Below are 15,853 nucleotides of genomic sequence, written 5' to 3'. Positions count from 1 at the left end.
CCAACCCTGGAGAAAACAGAGCCCACCATCATGTGTTAAGCAGTCCATACATTCAGCTTCTGCCTGGGCTCAGCATGCAACCCTATCTCTGCCAGTCGTTGCCACCAGAGGAGGACCCAGCATGTGGAACTTGTTCTGCTGGAATTAGACCCAAATCCCACTTGACCTTCCTAATCATTCCTATATGGCTCCGTTGACCCTCTCCCTTATCATGTTTGTTGTTTTGATCTCTTGCTACAACTCGTTGCAAGTCATATTCATTACGGAAACAGAGAAAAACACTGGGAAGTCAAGGAGGGTTGAGAGTCAGGGCATTGTGAAACACGTTTCTGGAACCAAGTGGAAGTGCAACACATGCAGCAATCTGGTTCTACACATGGAAACCATTTTCAGAGAGATAGCCATATTGGTCTGTTTCAGAAACTTGGCAAAATTGTCCTCATATTCTCTAAAAGGCTTGGTGAGCATTTTTCATAGAAACATTTATTTTCTACAGAATAGGGGGTGGCAATATAGCCCTCCCAGCTTCACTGGGAGGCTTACTTAGCCCCTGGACCTGTGGGAGTTGCTAACTCTTGAACTAAAACATAACTGAGTTACATTAGTTAAGTTACATTATGTTTCAATATCAAATGGAAAGGGAAAATACCAACGGGTTTATTTCAGCATGAGCTTTTGTGAATCTGTCTATTTCTTCAGCTGCATTGATGAAATACACTTTTCAAGGTTGTGAGTTCAATATCAGCCAGGGGCTTAGGCTCGACTCAAGCTTGCATCCTTCCAAGGTCCTAAAATGAGTACCCAGCTTGTTGGGGGAAATTAGCTTACACATTATAAACCACTTAGGAAGTGCTTAAGTGCACTGATAAGCGGTATAGAAATGTACTTGCTATTGCTAATCACATTACATAGTTGGCAGGGGGCAGTAAAGCAGAGCATCATCTGGTGCAGAAAGATGCCAGTTGTGACAAGGGTCACTCATAAACCTTCAAAGGACTGAGTAAAATGATGCTGGTTTGTCAAGCAGGTGGCTCTTGAGGAGTCAAAGCAATACATTCTGCTGAGCTGAAAGTTAATTCCCTTGAAGTAAGAGGCTTTTCTGATAGTTTTTTTGTTGTTGTATAGCCAACTATGATAATAAATTGTAGTATGGCCAGAAGCCATTATCTTTGTTCATACTTCTGCTAATTGTAAATATATCCCAACTCTATACCTTTTCTAATTTTCCTTTGACACACACACACCCCACCTTGTTTTTAAAGGTAAATCATGGCTTTTTTTGGTCACCTTCGGTCACTCAATTAATGCTTGTGTGGAATGGTGACAAATTCGACAGAGACATGAATGGTTGCCAAAACAGGTGGGGAACACAACCATTTTTAAATGGAACCAGCTCAGCAAATTCTCTGAAATCTTTCATAATGGCTTGACCTCAAAATAATTTTGATGCATGTAATGTCACGGCTAGGGCTTGTGCAAGACTGCAGTGTTTTGTCTCTGCGATTTACCATTTTCGGCTGTTCCTCCTTGTTTGTTCAGGCACTGGGTATATAATGGAATGCCTCTGGATTGCAAATTGAGACCTTTAAAGTTGTTCACACCTTTATCTCTTGTATCTGTGTTAACATTTCCTTGACCAATAATGCCCTTTTTGCCCTGCCGCCTTTCTTTGGATTCCTAAATTATATTTCTAAAAGCCAAGGTTTCCTAAATTATTGATAGTGCACTAGATTCCTGGTAAATCTGGTGAGACAAAATTATAATTTGGGGAAGCACAGCCCTGGGTGCGATCTTGCCATGCCCCTGCCTCAATCCAGTTAGAGTAGGGAGGGCATATCATAGAATAATTGTAGAGTTGGAAGAGACCGCAAGGGCCATCCATTCCAACCCCATTCTGCCATGCAGGAACTCTCAATCAAAGCATCCCTGACAGATGGCCATCCAGCCTCTGCTTAAAGACCTCTAAGGAAGGAGACTCCACTACACTCCGAGGAAGGAGTGTGTTCCACTGTCAAACAGCCCTTACTCTCAGGAAGCTCCTCCTAACGTTGAGGTGGAATCTCTTCTCCTGGAGCTTGCATCCATTGCTCTGGGCCCTAGTCTCTAGAGCAGCAGAAAAAAAGTTTGCTCCCTCCTCAATATGACATCCCTTCAAATATTTAAACAGGGCTATTATATCACCTCTTAACCTTCTCTTCTCCAGGCTAAACATACCCAGCTCCCTAAGGCGTTCCTCATAGGGCATGGTTTCCAGACCCTTCACCATTTTAGTCACCCTCCTTTGGACACGCTCCAGTTCCTCAATGTCTCTTCCAACCCTTGGCTAGAACCATCTTTCAGGAGGGGGAAATCTGAGAGGACAGCGTTAATTAGTGCCAGGCTGGCATTCTCTGAAGGTGCTGCTGCCGGAGGGCAGTTCTGTGTGTGCCCTGGGAACAAAGCCTCCCAGAAGCCAGGAGATAACATCTGAATCCCAGCAGCCAAACAAGAAGGGGCTCCTTCTGAGACCTCAGAGTCCTAGTCCGAGGCTCAAGCCCTCTCTGCCAGGGTGACCGACCGGGCGTCCTCCTTTCCCAGGAACATGGCCTCCATTTCCAGGACACGTCCTACATTTCCGTCAAGAGGAACCCTCAAATCTCCTCCTTCATTTTGAGCAGGACTAAGACCTAACTAAGGACAAGCTAATCTAATCTAAAACTCTGTCCTAACTATACTCTTAAAGTGCTACTATTCCACTTTGACTCCTCTAGCTGCCTCCTGTTGCATTCTGGGATTTGCAGTTTTAAGGAGGGGTATTTAGAATTCTCAGGCAGAGAAGTTCTGTGCCTGAGAATTCTAAATACCCCTCCTTAAAACTGCAAATCCCAGAATGCAACAGGAGGCAGCTAGAGCAGTCAAAGTGGAATAGTAGCACTATAAGAGTATAGTGCGATAAACATCACAGACTCAGCTGGCGCTGCCTATAGCCACCTCGCAAGAAGCAGCCTGCGCGCGCCCTGGCCTAGCCCCGCCCACACCCGGCGAAGAGCTCGGGCGCGTCTTGGCCAATGGGCTCTCGGGGGCGTGGCCTTCGGAAGGGGCGGGAGCCAATGAGGGCAGGGGTGGGCGTGGCCCCGGCTGCCAGTCCAGCGGTGGTGGGTCCTGCCTTGGGTCCCTTTGGACGGAGGCGCTGCCGGGCCACTCTCTGGACGGCGGTGGGCCCCGGGCAGCGGGAAGGAGGAAGGAAGGAAGGATGGCCGGGGAGGCGGCGGCGGAGGAGGCGGCTGGCGCCGGGCGGCTGAGGCGCTTCACCTGGGAGGAGATCCAGCCCCGCTCCGGGCGGTCGGAGGAGAGGTGGCTGGTGGTGGAGCGCCGCGTCTACGACATCAGCCGCTTCCACAAGAGGCACCCGGGGGGCTCCAGGGTCATCAGCCACTACGCCGGGCAGGACGCCACGGTGAGCCCCGGGGCAGGCGGGGAGGAGGGAGGGCGAGTGGGGGCGGCCTTCCCCTCCTTCCTCTTCCCCTTCCTCCCTCTTCCTCTTCCTCTCCCTCCCCTTCCGAGGGCTCTCTCCCTGGCATTGCTGCTGCAGGCAGGGCCTTCACACAGCCTCTGGCAGAATCACAGGCAGAGCTGGGTGGAAGTTACTTTGTGGGGGGCACTCGCCCAGCAGCTGGCCTTGGGCAAGAGGTCACACTCTCTCAGCCTCAGGGGAAGGCCATGCCAAACTTCGCCAAGGAAACCCCAGGAGAGGATTGCCTTAGGATCGCCGTGAGTCAGAAATGACCTGAAGGCAGCGCAAGACCCCTCTCCCCCAGCCGCCTGCCTCTCTCCGGGGGAGGCGAGGCCTGAAGGTGTCTCTCCCCCTCCATGGGCCTCCTCCCACTTCAGGCCCCACGGAATCCTTAGCAGTGGGTCCTGGGACTAACGCTACTCATGGATCGCGATTCCCACAGATCACTTGATGTTATTATCCTAACCCTGGGGACGTAACATTAGCACCTTTAAACTACTGTGTCCTATGCAGAGCCTAGATGCATTTATTTGCACGCAGTTTCATCTGGCCAAAGTGAACCTTGGGTGAGATGTGATGTTTTTAAAGGGGATTTTAAAAGAATAAAAGATATTTAAAATCTAACTTTTAAAATAAAATTGGAAACCTGGGGCCTCTCCTTTCTCCTCCCACTCAGCCTTGCCCCTCATTTAAAGGGACACAAGCGAACTCCTCAGCCTGTTTCTGCCCAAAGGCAGGTGTTTGGGGAGCAGTGGTGGCACCTTTTTGACGGTGGCACCTGGTGCAGTCCTCGCAGCCCCTAGAGACACCCATTTGTGGGGGGAATACGCTTCTCAGGACCCTCTCCCTCTTGTTAGCTGCTGTGGTCTTGCTGGCTGTGGAGAGATGAGACTTGTAATACACTCCCGCCCCCAAGGTAACTTCTCCAGCTTTGGGAATAGGGGTGTGTGTGTGTCTGCTCTGGTGACAGGGGCGTTACCGAGCCAGGTGCCTAGGCCTGGAGGAGATGTTGCCTTCACAGTGCTGCTTGGATGTGTGGGATCTCTATGGCTTCCTAGGAAATCTCTTTGGGTTTGCCACTTTAGTACACTGCCTTGAAGGTCCCACACCAAGAGTTGCCCATTGGCTTCCTCATGGGGAGGGTCTACTACTCTAAGCTCCTTGGAGTCTCTTAGGGGTGCATTTCTAAAAACATGATAGGGACTGAGCCTGAAACCTGCTCTCCAATTTGGGTAGGAATTTGTTGGAGCTGCTGAGTTGGAAAAGCTTTGTATGTGTCTAGAAACATCCTATTGTTGTTTCACATACTGTAGAGGCGAGTGCTTTTGACCACGGCTTCAAATGGAAGTCACAGAGTGGTCCTTTCCCAAGCAGTGAAATAGGCAAAACATCAAGAGCTGCGGTTCTCAACCTCTGGGCCTCCAGATGATTTTACACCAGCTCCTGCCAATTTAGCCAGTGCATACAAATTCTAGGACCTGAAGTTCCGGACATCTCTAGAGGACAAAAGGTAGAGAATCATTGATTTAGAGGTGTTAGTAGGTTGCAGCAAAACCAGATATTCAGTAACATCTCAAAACAAGCATGTGGTGTGACCTTCCAAGGGTCAGAGACACATTATCAGATTCATCAGTAGCATGGGTTTGCTATAAGTTTATACTTTGGAATATTTAGTTATTTGGGGACAAATGTACTGGGTAAAAGCCACATAGGTTGTACATGGTTGTGCACAGACTGTCTGTCTGTGTCAGAGAGTAGCAAGTGTGGAAGAAGGGAAGGCGTGGTTTCTGAATGAGAGATGAGGCCATAAAGTCTTCAAGAACCCAACTTACCAGTGGCTGAATGGTGTTGTGAGTTAGAGATACTCTGGAATGGACTAGATCTTTCATGAAAATGTGCCATGGTTCTGTCACAGTTTTGAAGGCATCTATTAATGCAGTAGGCCTCTCCACATGTGCAGCAAGACATTTGGCAATGAGAAGCCTTGAGAGTTACTACAGCATGTAAGAGTCCAACATGTTCATGGGCTTTAGGAAGCAAGTCATTGTACTTGTGAAGCAACTAAATGCCTCTCACTGCTGTAAAAAACACATCTAGGGAAAAGGCCATCCAAACAGAAGAGCAGCTCTGTTTGGCCTCGTGTCATTTTATTTTTTAAAGTAATAAATATTTTTATCTAGATAATAAAGTCATACAGTGCATAACATTCCATAAGAGGAAGAACAAAAAAAACCCCTCACACAATATATCTCAGTTAAAAATAATGGAAAGAAAGAAGTTACAGATGTTTATTACATTGATCAAAAATTAGGAAGGGAGCATATCATTCCAAAGGTTGACATATGACTTCAGAGGATAAAAGGCACCAAGGGTTCTGCTCTTCAGCCCCCTGGTTCCCATAACCAGCTGCAACAATCATAGAATCATAGAATCATAGAGTTGGAAGAGACCACTAGGGCCATCCAGTCCAACCCCCTGCCATGCAGGAAATCCAAATCAAAGCATCCCTGGCAGATGGCCATCCAGCCTCTGTTTAAAGACCTCCAAGGAAGGAGACTCTATCACCTTCCGAGGAAGTGCATTCCACTGTCGAACAGCCCTTACTGTCAGGAAGTTCCTCCTAATGTTCAGGTGGAATCTCTTTTCCTGTAGCTTACATTTAACAGAAATAAGTGTGCATCGCCAGTTCTTCAATCTGTCTCCCCTGTGTTGAACTGTAGATGGTCCTCTGTTTTATAGGACAGCCTTTTCTCTGTCAGTCTTCTTGTGTTGAATTATAGGTTGGAAATTGATTTTGTTCTAACAGAGAGTTTCAAGAATGGGCATATCCCAAGGTCTCCAAATCTGCAGAGGTCTCCTCTAATTGTCCTAGCATCTTCACAGTGTCCAAGAAGTTCAAATACATCCTAACACTGGTCAGAGGGGAAGAAATAGTGGAATAAATTTCTGTGTGACTGGCAGTAGGTCTGTGAAGATTCATGAAAATATATTTTATGAATACTGTTAACAAAATACTGTTACCACTTTTGCCCAGGATAATCAGGAATGGGGTTTTTTTTGTACAGAAAGCTTTTGACTACCATTCAGTTTCTGGTAGTCTGACTTTTTGGCTCAGAATTTGCATGTCATTTTCACTAGGCCCTGTGTGATGGATCATGAGATTCCAGTACAAAACCTCACAAAGAACTCACAATCCTCTTTTCTCTAAAGAATCCCAAAGAGACTTCCAAGTTTGCATGGATGCCCTTTCCCATAAGGGTGCTGTACCCGAGACCCACCAAAGTCCTTCATCTAGATTTGTTACACTGAAGAATGCCTTGCATAGTGTAGATACTATAATATCAGTGGTTATATGATAAAGAAAGAAGGTGGAAGTATGGTTTAGTGTGGGTACATTTACATCACTAACTCAAGATTTTATATCCTATACCCAAGAAATCCTAGTTTGTTCAGGTGTTGAGAAGAGATTCTTTCTGTGCTGAAAGATGTGAGCAACCACTGTCAACAAGATGTGTTCATTTGGATTTCTTAAAAGCAAGATGATGAACAATTAATTAGGTTGTTTTAAGCTGATTAATTAATATATATACAAAATTCCAGTGACATGGAAATATATGGAGCCATACAGTTAAAGGAATGCCAGACTGCATTATTTCTGCAGAATGGCAGCAGCCTTGGTTTGCCAGATCTCCTCTTGCAGCTTTGTTGTGTCACCGCATCCGCATCTCAAACACAGCTTGGAAAATGTGTCTTTCTGGGAGATGACAGCTCCCAGAATCTGCCAGCAAAAATGGCCAGTGTCCATGTTGGCTAGAGGATCCTAGGAGGTGTTGTACAAAAAAGTGACTTTTTCAAAGCTCTGCTCAAGAAAAGTGCATAATATAGTTTTTGACTTGTGTGCAGGTGCAGCCTTGTGCTGGACCTTTGCTGCCCTCAGAAGTTAAAAGAAAGTGAGGGAGCACCAGCACTTTCTTAAGCTTTTGTTGTATGCCCACATCTGGAGGGGTCCAGCAGAGCCTGTAAGACTGAGGGCTAGTCTGAGCCCTGGAACCTAATTAGGTATCCCAACTGCCTGGCCTTAACTGCTGCCCTTCCTTGCACATAGAAAACTAACATTTCTGATTGAGGTCTTGGTAGGATATTTCCCCCTGATAGACTAGCATTCTATATGCAGTGAAAAGTGCCACACTGAGAACAACTTTTCTGAGTGAAAAGTATATTAGGCATGTGTTTGTCCAAGTGAAGTGATGTGTTGGGTTTTGTACGCATAATTTTACCTGTACGTGGTGTCTAGGTGATAAATGTCAGAAACGGATGTTGAAGTAGTAGTAATAAGCAGCAGAAGAAGTGTGTGTGTATGTGTGCACCTTCATTGGGTTTTCCTAGGCAAGAAATACTCACAGGTGGATTTGCATGTTCCTTCCTCTGAAATATAGCCTACAGCACCTGGTATTTGTTGGCCATCTCCCAGTCAAGTACTATCCAGGACTGGTCTTGCTTAGCTTCCAAGATCATACAGGATCTGGTGCCTTTCAAGTATTTAGGCAAAGTTATCATTAAAACTTTGTGGTTAAATCCAGAATAAGTCATTAGAATATATATGCCTGTTGAAATCAGTGGGATAGATGTTTTGTCATAAGTGTTGCGTTTCATTATTTCTGTGAACTGCTTTCATGGGTCTGCTCTAAACATGGCTGTATCAGTGCAGCATCATTACATAAGGACATTGTTTTTCTATTAACACTGTCTTTGTTTATGTTGCGATGCTTTACTTCACGGAACTCAATGAAAGTCTATTTAGAAGGCAAGTAAATGGATAAATGGTTATTTAGTTGAGGCATTTTAGTATACCAGTAAAGATAAAGCGACACTGCAAGTATTTACCAAGGACTCTGTTAGATATTCATGCTTCAGCTATGGTTACGCAAATGGGAACTAATTTGCTAATTAGTAACAAAGGCCTGGTACAGACTGGCAATATGTGCCGGCCTGGGGCTGAAATTAGGGTTCGGGAGAGTGGAGTGTCAGCATGCTGTTGAGCCCTACTACGCTGTCTGGGTGCCATCTTGGCATGCGTGCGTTCAGACGGCGCATGCACCGATGATGTGTCTCATACGCTGCGTCCAAACAGCGCGGTGCACAAGGCATGTCACTGCACTGCTCCAGGGCACTAATGGCGTCTTGGCAGTGGCGGAGAAAGGAGCTGTGTTTCATGGCTCCTTTTTCATGGTGCCTCATTGCCACACCATTTGGTTGGCGCGGCCATGATCCGAGGGAGAAAGGGGCGGCCTCTGTCTACTCCTTTCCCCGCATCTGTAGAGGCCCAAAGTCAGCGGTGTCAGCCGGTGCAGCCCACACAACCCTAGTGACGCTACTGCCCTTCTGGCAGCTTTTAACACAGAAAGCTATGGCCTGTTACAGACTGCCAAAATAAAGCTGCTTCAGGTCTCTTTGGAGGTATGCTGTTTAAATGATGCATGCATCCTAAGAATCCGGAAGCTGCACCAAAGCTGCACTCCAGTGCTTAGGAATGGAGTGTGGCTTTGGCACGACCTCCGGACTCTTAGGACCCATGCATCATTTAAATAGCATACTTCCAAAGAGACCCGAAGCAGCTTTATTTTGGCAGTCTGTAACAGGCCCATGTGTACTTTTAATGCATAGGCTTGGGCGGTTGAAATCAGTATATATTCTGCAGCTGACTCCAATGTGATCCGCATCTAGTCTAGGAAATATGGACTGGAAATCTGCTGTTACACCATGTCAACATAATCACACCAGTGATGGTGGCAGGAGGAAAAAGGCCCCAGACACAGTAACCTTGAAGGAAGTCAGGCACTGAAGAAATATGCTGCTCAGAACTGGCAGGTTTTGTCTGCGTTCCTGCTCCAGTGCTATGCGATTCTAGAAAAAGTGCAATCACTAGTGTAATGCACTAACAGGATTTTGATCATGATGGTGAAAGATAAACCATGAGTGGGATTTGAATCTAGGTCTTAATTCAAGAATTGGAATCCCGTAGCCTCCCTAATGGCTTTGGACTCCAACTCCCATTGGCCCCTATCAGTAGATCAACAATGAGGGGTGACAGGAGCTACAGTCAACCAGCATATGGAGTGTCATAGGTTCTTCACCTTTGTTTTAATCCAATATTTTGTCTACTCAGCACCTTAAGCTCTCCTAATGGTGGTGGAGAGGGTTAGTTTATACACTGTGTGGCTGGACTGTGCATGGAATCAGATGTTCTTGTGCTGACAGTGAGTCTGCAGTCCAACAAGTCAGGCAACTACTCTGGTCTCCTTACTAAGATAATGGTGCAACATGGAAAATAACAACCAGTATTGGTGCAGAATGGATTGTTGCCCAGTCTGTTAGGGACATAGCACTATTCAGACCCAATGGCCATTATGGCTATATAGCTTTTCTCATTCAGCCAGATTATTTATTTCTTTGGTCTGGATTGAGCAGCCTTGAGGTCCTGCAGAAAGCATTAACTCTTGCATGTGTCATTTATGAGCAAAGCTGAATAAAATCCTAAAATTCTGTTTAGGTAAGACAAGAATTTGAATTCCTCTCTCCTCTCCTCTCTCCTCCCCTCTCTCCAAAGGGAGTTGCTACCTAAAAGGCAGATTTTGACATGATTTAAAAAAAAAAAGATGGTGGTTCCCCATCTGTCTCCCGCTGCTTGGCTAGGAATTCTGATTCCGAGAAGCTGCTGTTGCAACAAGATCCCTCTCCATTTCCTCCCTCCCCTCTCCCTCTTTTTTGACTCTGTTGCCAGGTTTTACAACTACCATTGTTACGATTGGTTGAAATGTGTGGTACCACCGTCTACAGCTCAGCCGGTGAACCAACCCCCTTTCCCTTTCCAGTCAGAAAACTGATGGGAAGGGGGGGGGAATACCGCTTTTTCACACACACCCCATCCCCATTCAGATAAGCTTTTTCCCCTCGCTCTCTTTTCTAATGAAGCACATTGCGCCCAGTTAGAAGCAGTTATATATCAGTTTTGGAACCAGTTCTTGGCTATGAGCCACTTAAAGCCCTAGCTCCATCTAAACAGAAGCGTGGGTCAGTGTGTCCTGATCTGCTCTCCAGTAACAAAAGTGGAAACGTTTGTGCAGAGAATTTCTCTTAGAAAAGGAACCTTTTGTAACTTGGAAGTACGGTAGTCTCTGTGTGAGCATGCTGTGTCAGATGTGGAGAAATTAATTTCTCTCCTAAGTTTCATGTGCCAAACAGAGACAGACACTGGAATAAAAGAGCACAGAGAGAAAGGGAATCAGTATGATAAAGGCATTACTTTAAAATAAGGATGGGTAAAAAGTGCAGTTCAGGGCTGCATCTGGCCCCCAAGGCAGTTTGCATGGCCCTGATCCTGTCTAAACTCCCTGGACCACCCTTTCTGTGGCCAAAAAGGAAAAAAGGTAAATGGCCTTTTCTGAAAGCTCCGAATCTAGAGAGAGCCAGTGTGGCACAATCAGCCCTCCCTATCCACAGATTCTATCATCCACAGTATCCTTGATCTTGCCATTTTATATGAGGGACACCATTTCTAAGGCACTATATATAAATGGGACTTGAGCATCCACTGATTTTGGTATCTAAGGAGGGGTCCTGGATCCAAACCCCAGTGGATACCAAGGGCCTACTGTATAATGGTTTGGACTAGGATTCTGGGACACCACAGTTCAAATCCCCGCTTGGCCATGGGAACCCCTTGGGCAAGTTACACTCTCTCATTCCCAGAGAGGAGAGCATAGGCAAACCCCCTCTGAAAAAATCTTGCCAAGAAAACCGCCATGATAGGTTCACCTTAGGCTCACCATAAATTGCAACAACATGAAAACCACCAGATGTAGCAATTCACCTTTTAAATACATTGTAATATCCTCTCCCCTGCACTGTTTAATAAATCACATACCATTTGTAGTGCTAGAAGTAGACTTGCAGTCACTTCCTGAGTTTCTGGTTTTGATTTTTCACAGTCTGTATGGTCCCAGCAGGGTCCTAGGAGGAGAAAATTGGCCCTTGACCAGCTGCATTTGCCTACCCCTTGTTTAAAAACAAAACAAAACAATCTCTCAGAGGTAGCCTGGAGGCTGAAGGCAGGGGAGCTTGAAATATCAGGAAATAAAACACTATTTCACAAAATATATTTATGCTCCTCAAGTTAGCTGTTTAAGCATCTCTTCTGATATTGGTGTGCATCCCTGAAAGGCAGATGTGCAAATTTTAAATGCTCAGGTTATTAACAGGGCTTTGCAGAAAGGTGGATTTATCACTACTTTTCAGTCTTATCGTATTTTCATACAAAAGCAGAGGTAGCCATATTGGCCACAAATCAAAATCAACATGGTACATATTAGGGGCCTAGCTTTCATTGCATTTGTGGGGGGGGGGAGTCTGCATGTAATATTTGGTGTTCATATTGATTATTTCATTATTTTCATTATATCTGTATATAATTTTAAAAAAACAAAAACAATAAAATCTGTCATGAGCAGCCTCTTTGTGATAAGTAACACTTCACTTTGCCTAATTCTGAGACTGGGCCAGGACTCGAGGAAATAGTTGCTCCTTCCTGTACTAGAAATAAACAGGAGTTGGTAGGAAGAAGGCCTTCCATAACATCTGTTTGTTCTTGCAAATATAACATTATTTTCTGGCATTTCTGCAAAGCCCAGTATCCATTCCAGTATTGTAACTATCTCAAGGTTTGATAACCCACAATGATTGAAGAGGTGATAGGCCTAAAAAAAAAAAAAAGGGGGGGGGGATTCTGTGACACATAAAGTCTAAGAAATTCATTATAGCATACATTTTCTACTTCATCAGGTGCAAGAAGTTCTCATTTGTAGTTTTTATATGAATGGGTGGTGGAGGAGTTAACAATGTGATTGAAGTGCAGTGAAACGCTCAAAGTACAGATGGTTGCAGTTTTGTGATTGACAGTACCTATTCATCCTGGCGTGAGCCAATTTTATGTAATGGTTTGAGCATTAGACTGTGACTCTGGAGACCTGGCTTTGAATCCTGGCTTGGCTGTGCAAACCCACTTGGGTGACCTTGAACAAGTCACACTCTCTCAGCCTCAGAGGAAGGCAACGGCAAACCCCCTCTGAAGAAACTTGCCAAGAAGAGTCCACAATAGGTTCACCTTAGGGTTGCTATAAATTGGAAAATATTTATTTATTTTTTACAGTATTTATACCCCGCTCTTCAGCCCCAAAGGGTCTCAGAGTGGCTAAAAAATCAAACATAAATGTATAAATTTGAAGGCAAACCACACACACACATTCATCCCGGCATTGATGAGCTAATTAACCCACAAAAGTGTGGTAGAAAATCCTTTGAAAAGTGTGACAGAAAACCTTGATTCAGATTTAATAGAAGTGAACATCCTGATAAACTGTAATTCGGTGGCTTCAGTAATCTGAAGTTCCTTTGTTCCAGAATAAAATGAGATCAGTGGCAATGTGTCCCAGAAAGAACCCAAATATGTTTCTACAGCAGCACCTAGTGGTGAGGTGGAATAAGAGTAATTAGGATTACCCATTCAGAATGTCTCCAAAATAGGTTTGAGAAGCCAAGGAAACTAGTGTTGAGACTGGGATCCAAAATATGAATCAACTGCATCATTGAAGAGTTGCGTGCAGTGGGGGAGAGAAAGAATATGAATATTCAGCACTTAAGGAAAGATGTCTTTTGGAAAAGGAGACTCTCCCCAAAAGGGGGTTTAGGTTAAGAAAAGATCACCATAAATAACTTTTTATCATTTAGAGCAAATTATGTGAGATCCAAGTCTTGGGTTGAATGCTTTGCTTGAATAGGAAGGGTTATTAAGAGGAGTATATCGAGTTAGCTCAGTAAGAATTGCACAGATAATTTGGGCCAGTCATTTGGCTTTCCCCCATTTATCTAGCTGCTAGGTTTTAGGGACAGTTGCAAGGCATCTTCGCTGGAATCCTGTTAGTTAGTCCTAAATGGAGTAGATCTATTCAATCGGTTAACAAATGGTGAGTCAGTATAGAGATGAATCCAATTGATTCAACAGTTCCACTCTAGTCTGGAATAACAATAGGACTGCTGCCTATGCCTTCTTCCATGCAGAATTTAAATATTCACCTGTTTCTCTTTAAGAGATCCATTGTTTTAACTTGCCCTCTCTTTTCTCTTGCTTTCAGGATCCCTTCACAGCATTCCATCTGGACAAGACTGTAGTGAGAAAGTACATGAAGCCTTTGCTCATTGGAGAACTTGCAGATGACCAGCCCAGCTTTGAACCTGGCAAAAATGTAAGCCTCCTTTAAGAGCTGGAATTGAGACAAAAAGAGAGAGGATCTTGGCTGAGGAAACAACAAATCAGAGGTGTAAAATGGCAAGGCATAGGTGGAAGAGAAGCCAGTCAAACCCAGAGTTTAAAAGTCATCCAAAAACTCAGTTAATTACTGTTATAATGGCAAAGTGACCCAAAATTAGTTGCTTTTACTGTTTCAAATTGTTCTCTTTTTTCCAAAAGTAACTGAAATAATTCCTTCTTTAGTTTTAACTTTTGAAAATCTGAATGCTATAAACTTTTGGTTTGTCATACAAAATACATTTTTAAAACCTACCACAGTCCCCAAGTGTCAGCCTTTGGACCAGATGAGGTTAGTTTTCCCTTCTGTCATAACGCTGTAACTATAAAAATAACTAAAATGTTACCATTAGACATCTGTGTGAAATAAAGCAGGGCTCTGGAGTTGGTACATCAAACCTTCAACTCCTACTCCACTATTTTTCTACTGAGTTTAAGCCTGACTCCTTTATAAGTGGCAAAATGGTAATAACAAATCTGATTTAGCAAAATGATAGTACAAGGCATTTTTTCACCACCTGTTCCAAAATCTTGTTCCTTTTTGCACTCAAGATTCTTATTTTTAATGCATTTGCAAGTGTGAGCCTTTATTTTGTTCCTCCTAGTAATTTTTGACTTATGGAAACCCTAAGGTAAACCTATCATAGGGTTTTCTTGGGCAGTTTCTTCAGAGGGGGGTTGCTATTGCTATCCTCTGAGTTTGAGAGACTTGCCCCGGGTCACATGAAACCGCTGGGAGAGATCATCCGGAGACATGGGGCGCGGGGTTATCAGTACGCTGATGACACCCAAATTATTTTCTCTATGTCTCCGACTGATGCAGTGACCGGGGATGGCGTCTCTCCTCTCGTGGCCTGTCTAGAGGCAGTAATGGGCTGGATGAGGGAAAACCGACTCAAATTGAATCCAGAGAAAACGGAGGTACTAGTGATAGGTTCCCCTGGTCCAGGAATGGCGGTGGTTCCACCTGTCCTGAACGGGGTCACGCTCCCTGTGAAGGACTCCGTGCGCAGTCTGGGGGTGCTTCTTGACTCGTCGCTTCACCTGACTGCTCAGGTGAATGCGACGGTCAAGAGCACCTGTTATCAGCTTCGGCTGATTCGCCAACTGCGCCCATACCTGGCCCAGAGGGACCTAGAAACTGTTGTACATGCTCTGGTAACTTCGAGACTGGATTTCTGCAATGTACTCTACATGGGGCAACCCTTATACCAAACTCGGAAGCTGCAAATGGTGCAGAACATGGCAGCCCAGCTGGTCACTGGTGCTCCCAGGACCAGCCATATAACACCGGTTCTGAAAGACCTCCATTGGCTGCCCATTCGCTTCCGAGCTCAATATAAGGCGTTGGTAATTACCTATAAAGCCCTAAATGGCTTGGGCCCGGGATACCTGAAGGACCGCCTCTCCCCATACATTCCGCCTCGCACCCTCAGAACGTCTGGGCAGCAATTACTGAAGGTGCCTGGGGCTAGGTTGGCCTCCACTATACGGAGGTCATTCTCCACAGCTGCCCCAGCCCTTTGGAATACGCTGCCCACCGAGCTCCGCTCGTCTACCACCCTGGCCCAATTCAGGAAGGATTTAAAGACCTTCCTGTTCCAACAGGCATTCCCCGAATAAAATCCTGTGGGCCTCCCTCCTCTTCCGTGGCCAAGAGGTTGGGCTATGGGGCTTTTTGTTGGTTATTTTTCTGTATAATTATTGTACTGTATTTTAACGTTTATTGACTGTATGTATATTGACTGTATTTTAATCCTTGTTGTAAGCCGCCCTGATTTCTAGAAGGGCGGGATATAAATAAAAATTTTATTATTATTATTATCTATGGCTGACTGAACTCCAGTCGTAGTCCAATGCTGAAATCACTACACCACATTGGTAAGTGTGATACTAGCATATGCATAATTGCTGCCTGTTGTTGCTAGCTTCCCTTGAGTGGTTCTGCACACAAATCCTGTTTGATTGCATGTGATTGCTAGAGGGGAGGGACATTCCCT

General features: G+C 45.0%; 1 protein-coding gene across 2 annotated transcripts in view; it reads left to right on the top strand.

Annotated features, from left to right (window-relative positions):
• Positions 1-3,136: 3,136 nt before the first annotated feature.
• Positions 3,137-15,853, top strand: part of LOC149314268 (acyl-CoA (8-3)-desaturase-like) — a 36,618-nt gene continuing 23,901 nt past the window's right edge. Inside the window, exons 1-2 of one of the 2 annotated variants that reach the window (XM_089520762.1) lie at positions 3,137-3,436; positions 13,681-13,791. In XM_089520762.1, coding sequence (XP_089376888.1) covers positions 3,233-3,436; positions 13,681-13,791 — 315 coding nt within the window. In that variant the 5' untranslated portion in view covers positions 3,137-3,232. Of the gene's footprint in view, positions 3,437-8,273; positions 8,298-13,680; positions 13,792-15,853 lie in introns of those variants that run through there. The other variant, XM_089520763.1, reaches the window with a different exon arrangement.

This window comes from Sceloporus occidentalis, unplaced genomic scaffold (assembly GCF_023333645.1).
Source record: "Sceloporus occidentalis isolate IW3139 unplaced genomic scaffold, rSceOcc1.0.p SCAF_4, whole genome shotgun sequence".
Lineage (NCBI taxonomy): Eukaryota > Metazoa > Chordata > Lepidosauria > Squamata > Phrynosomatidae > Sceloporus > Sceloporus occidentalis.
This window is presented reverse-complemented; position numbering and strand designations above follow the sequence as displayed.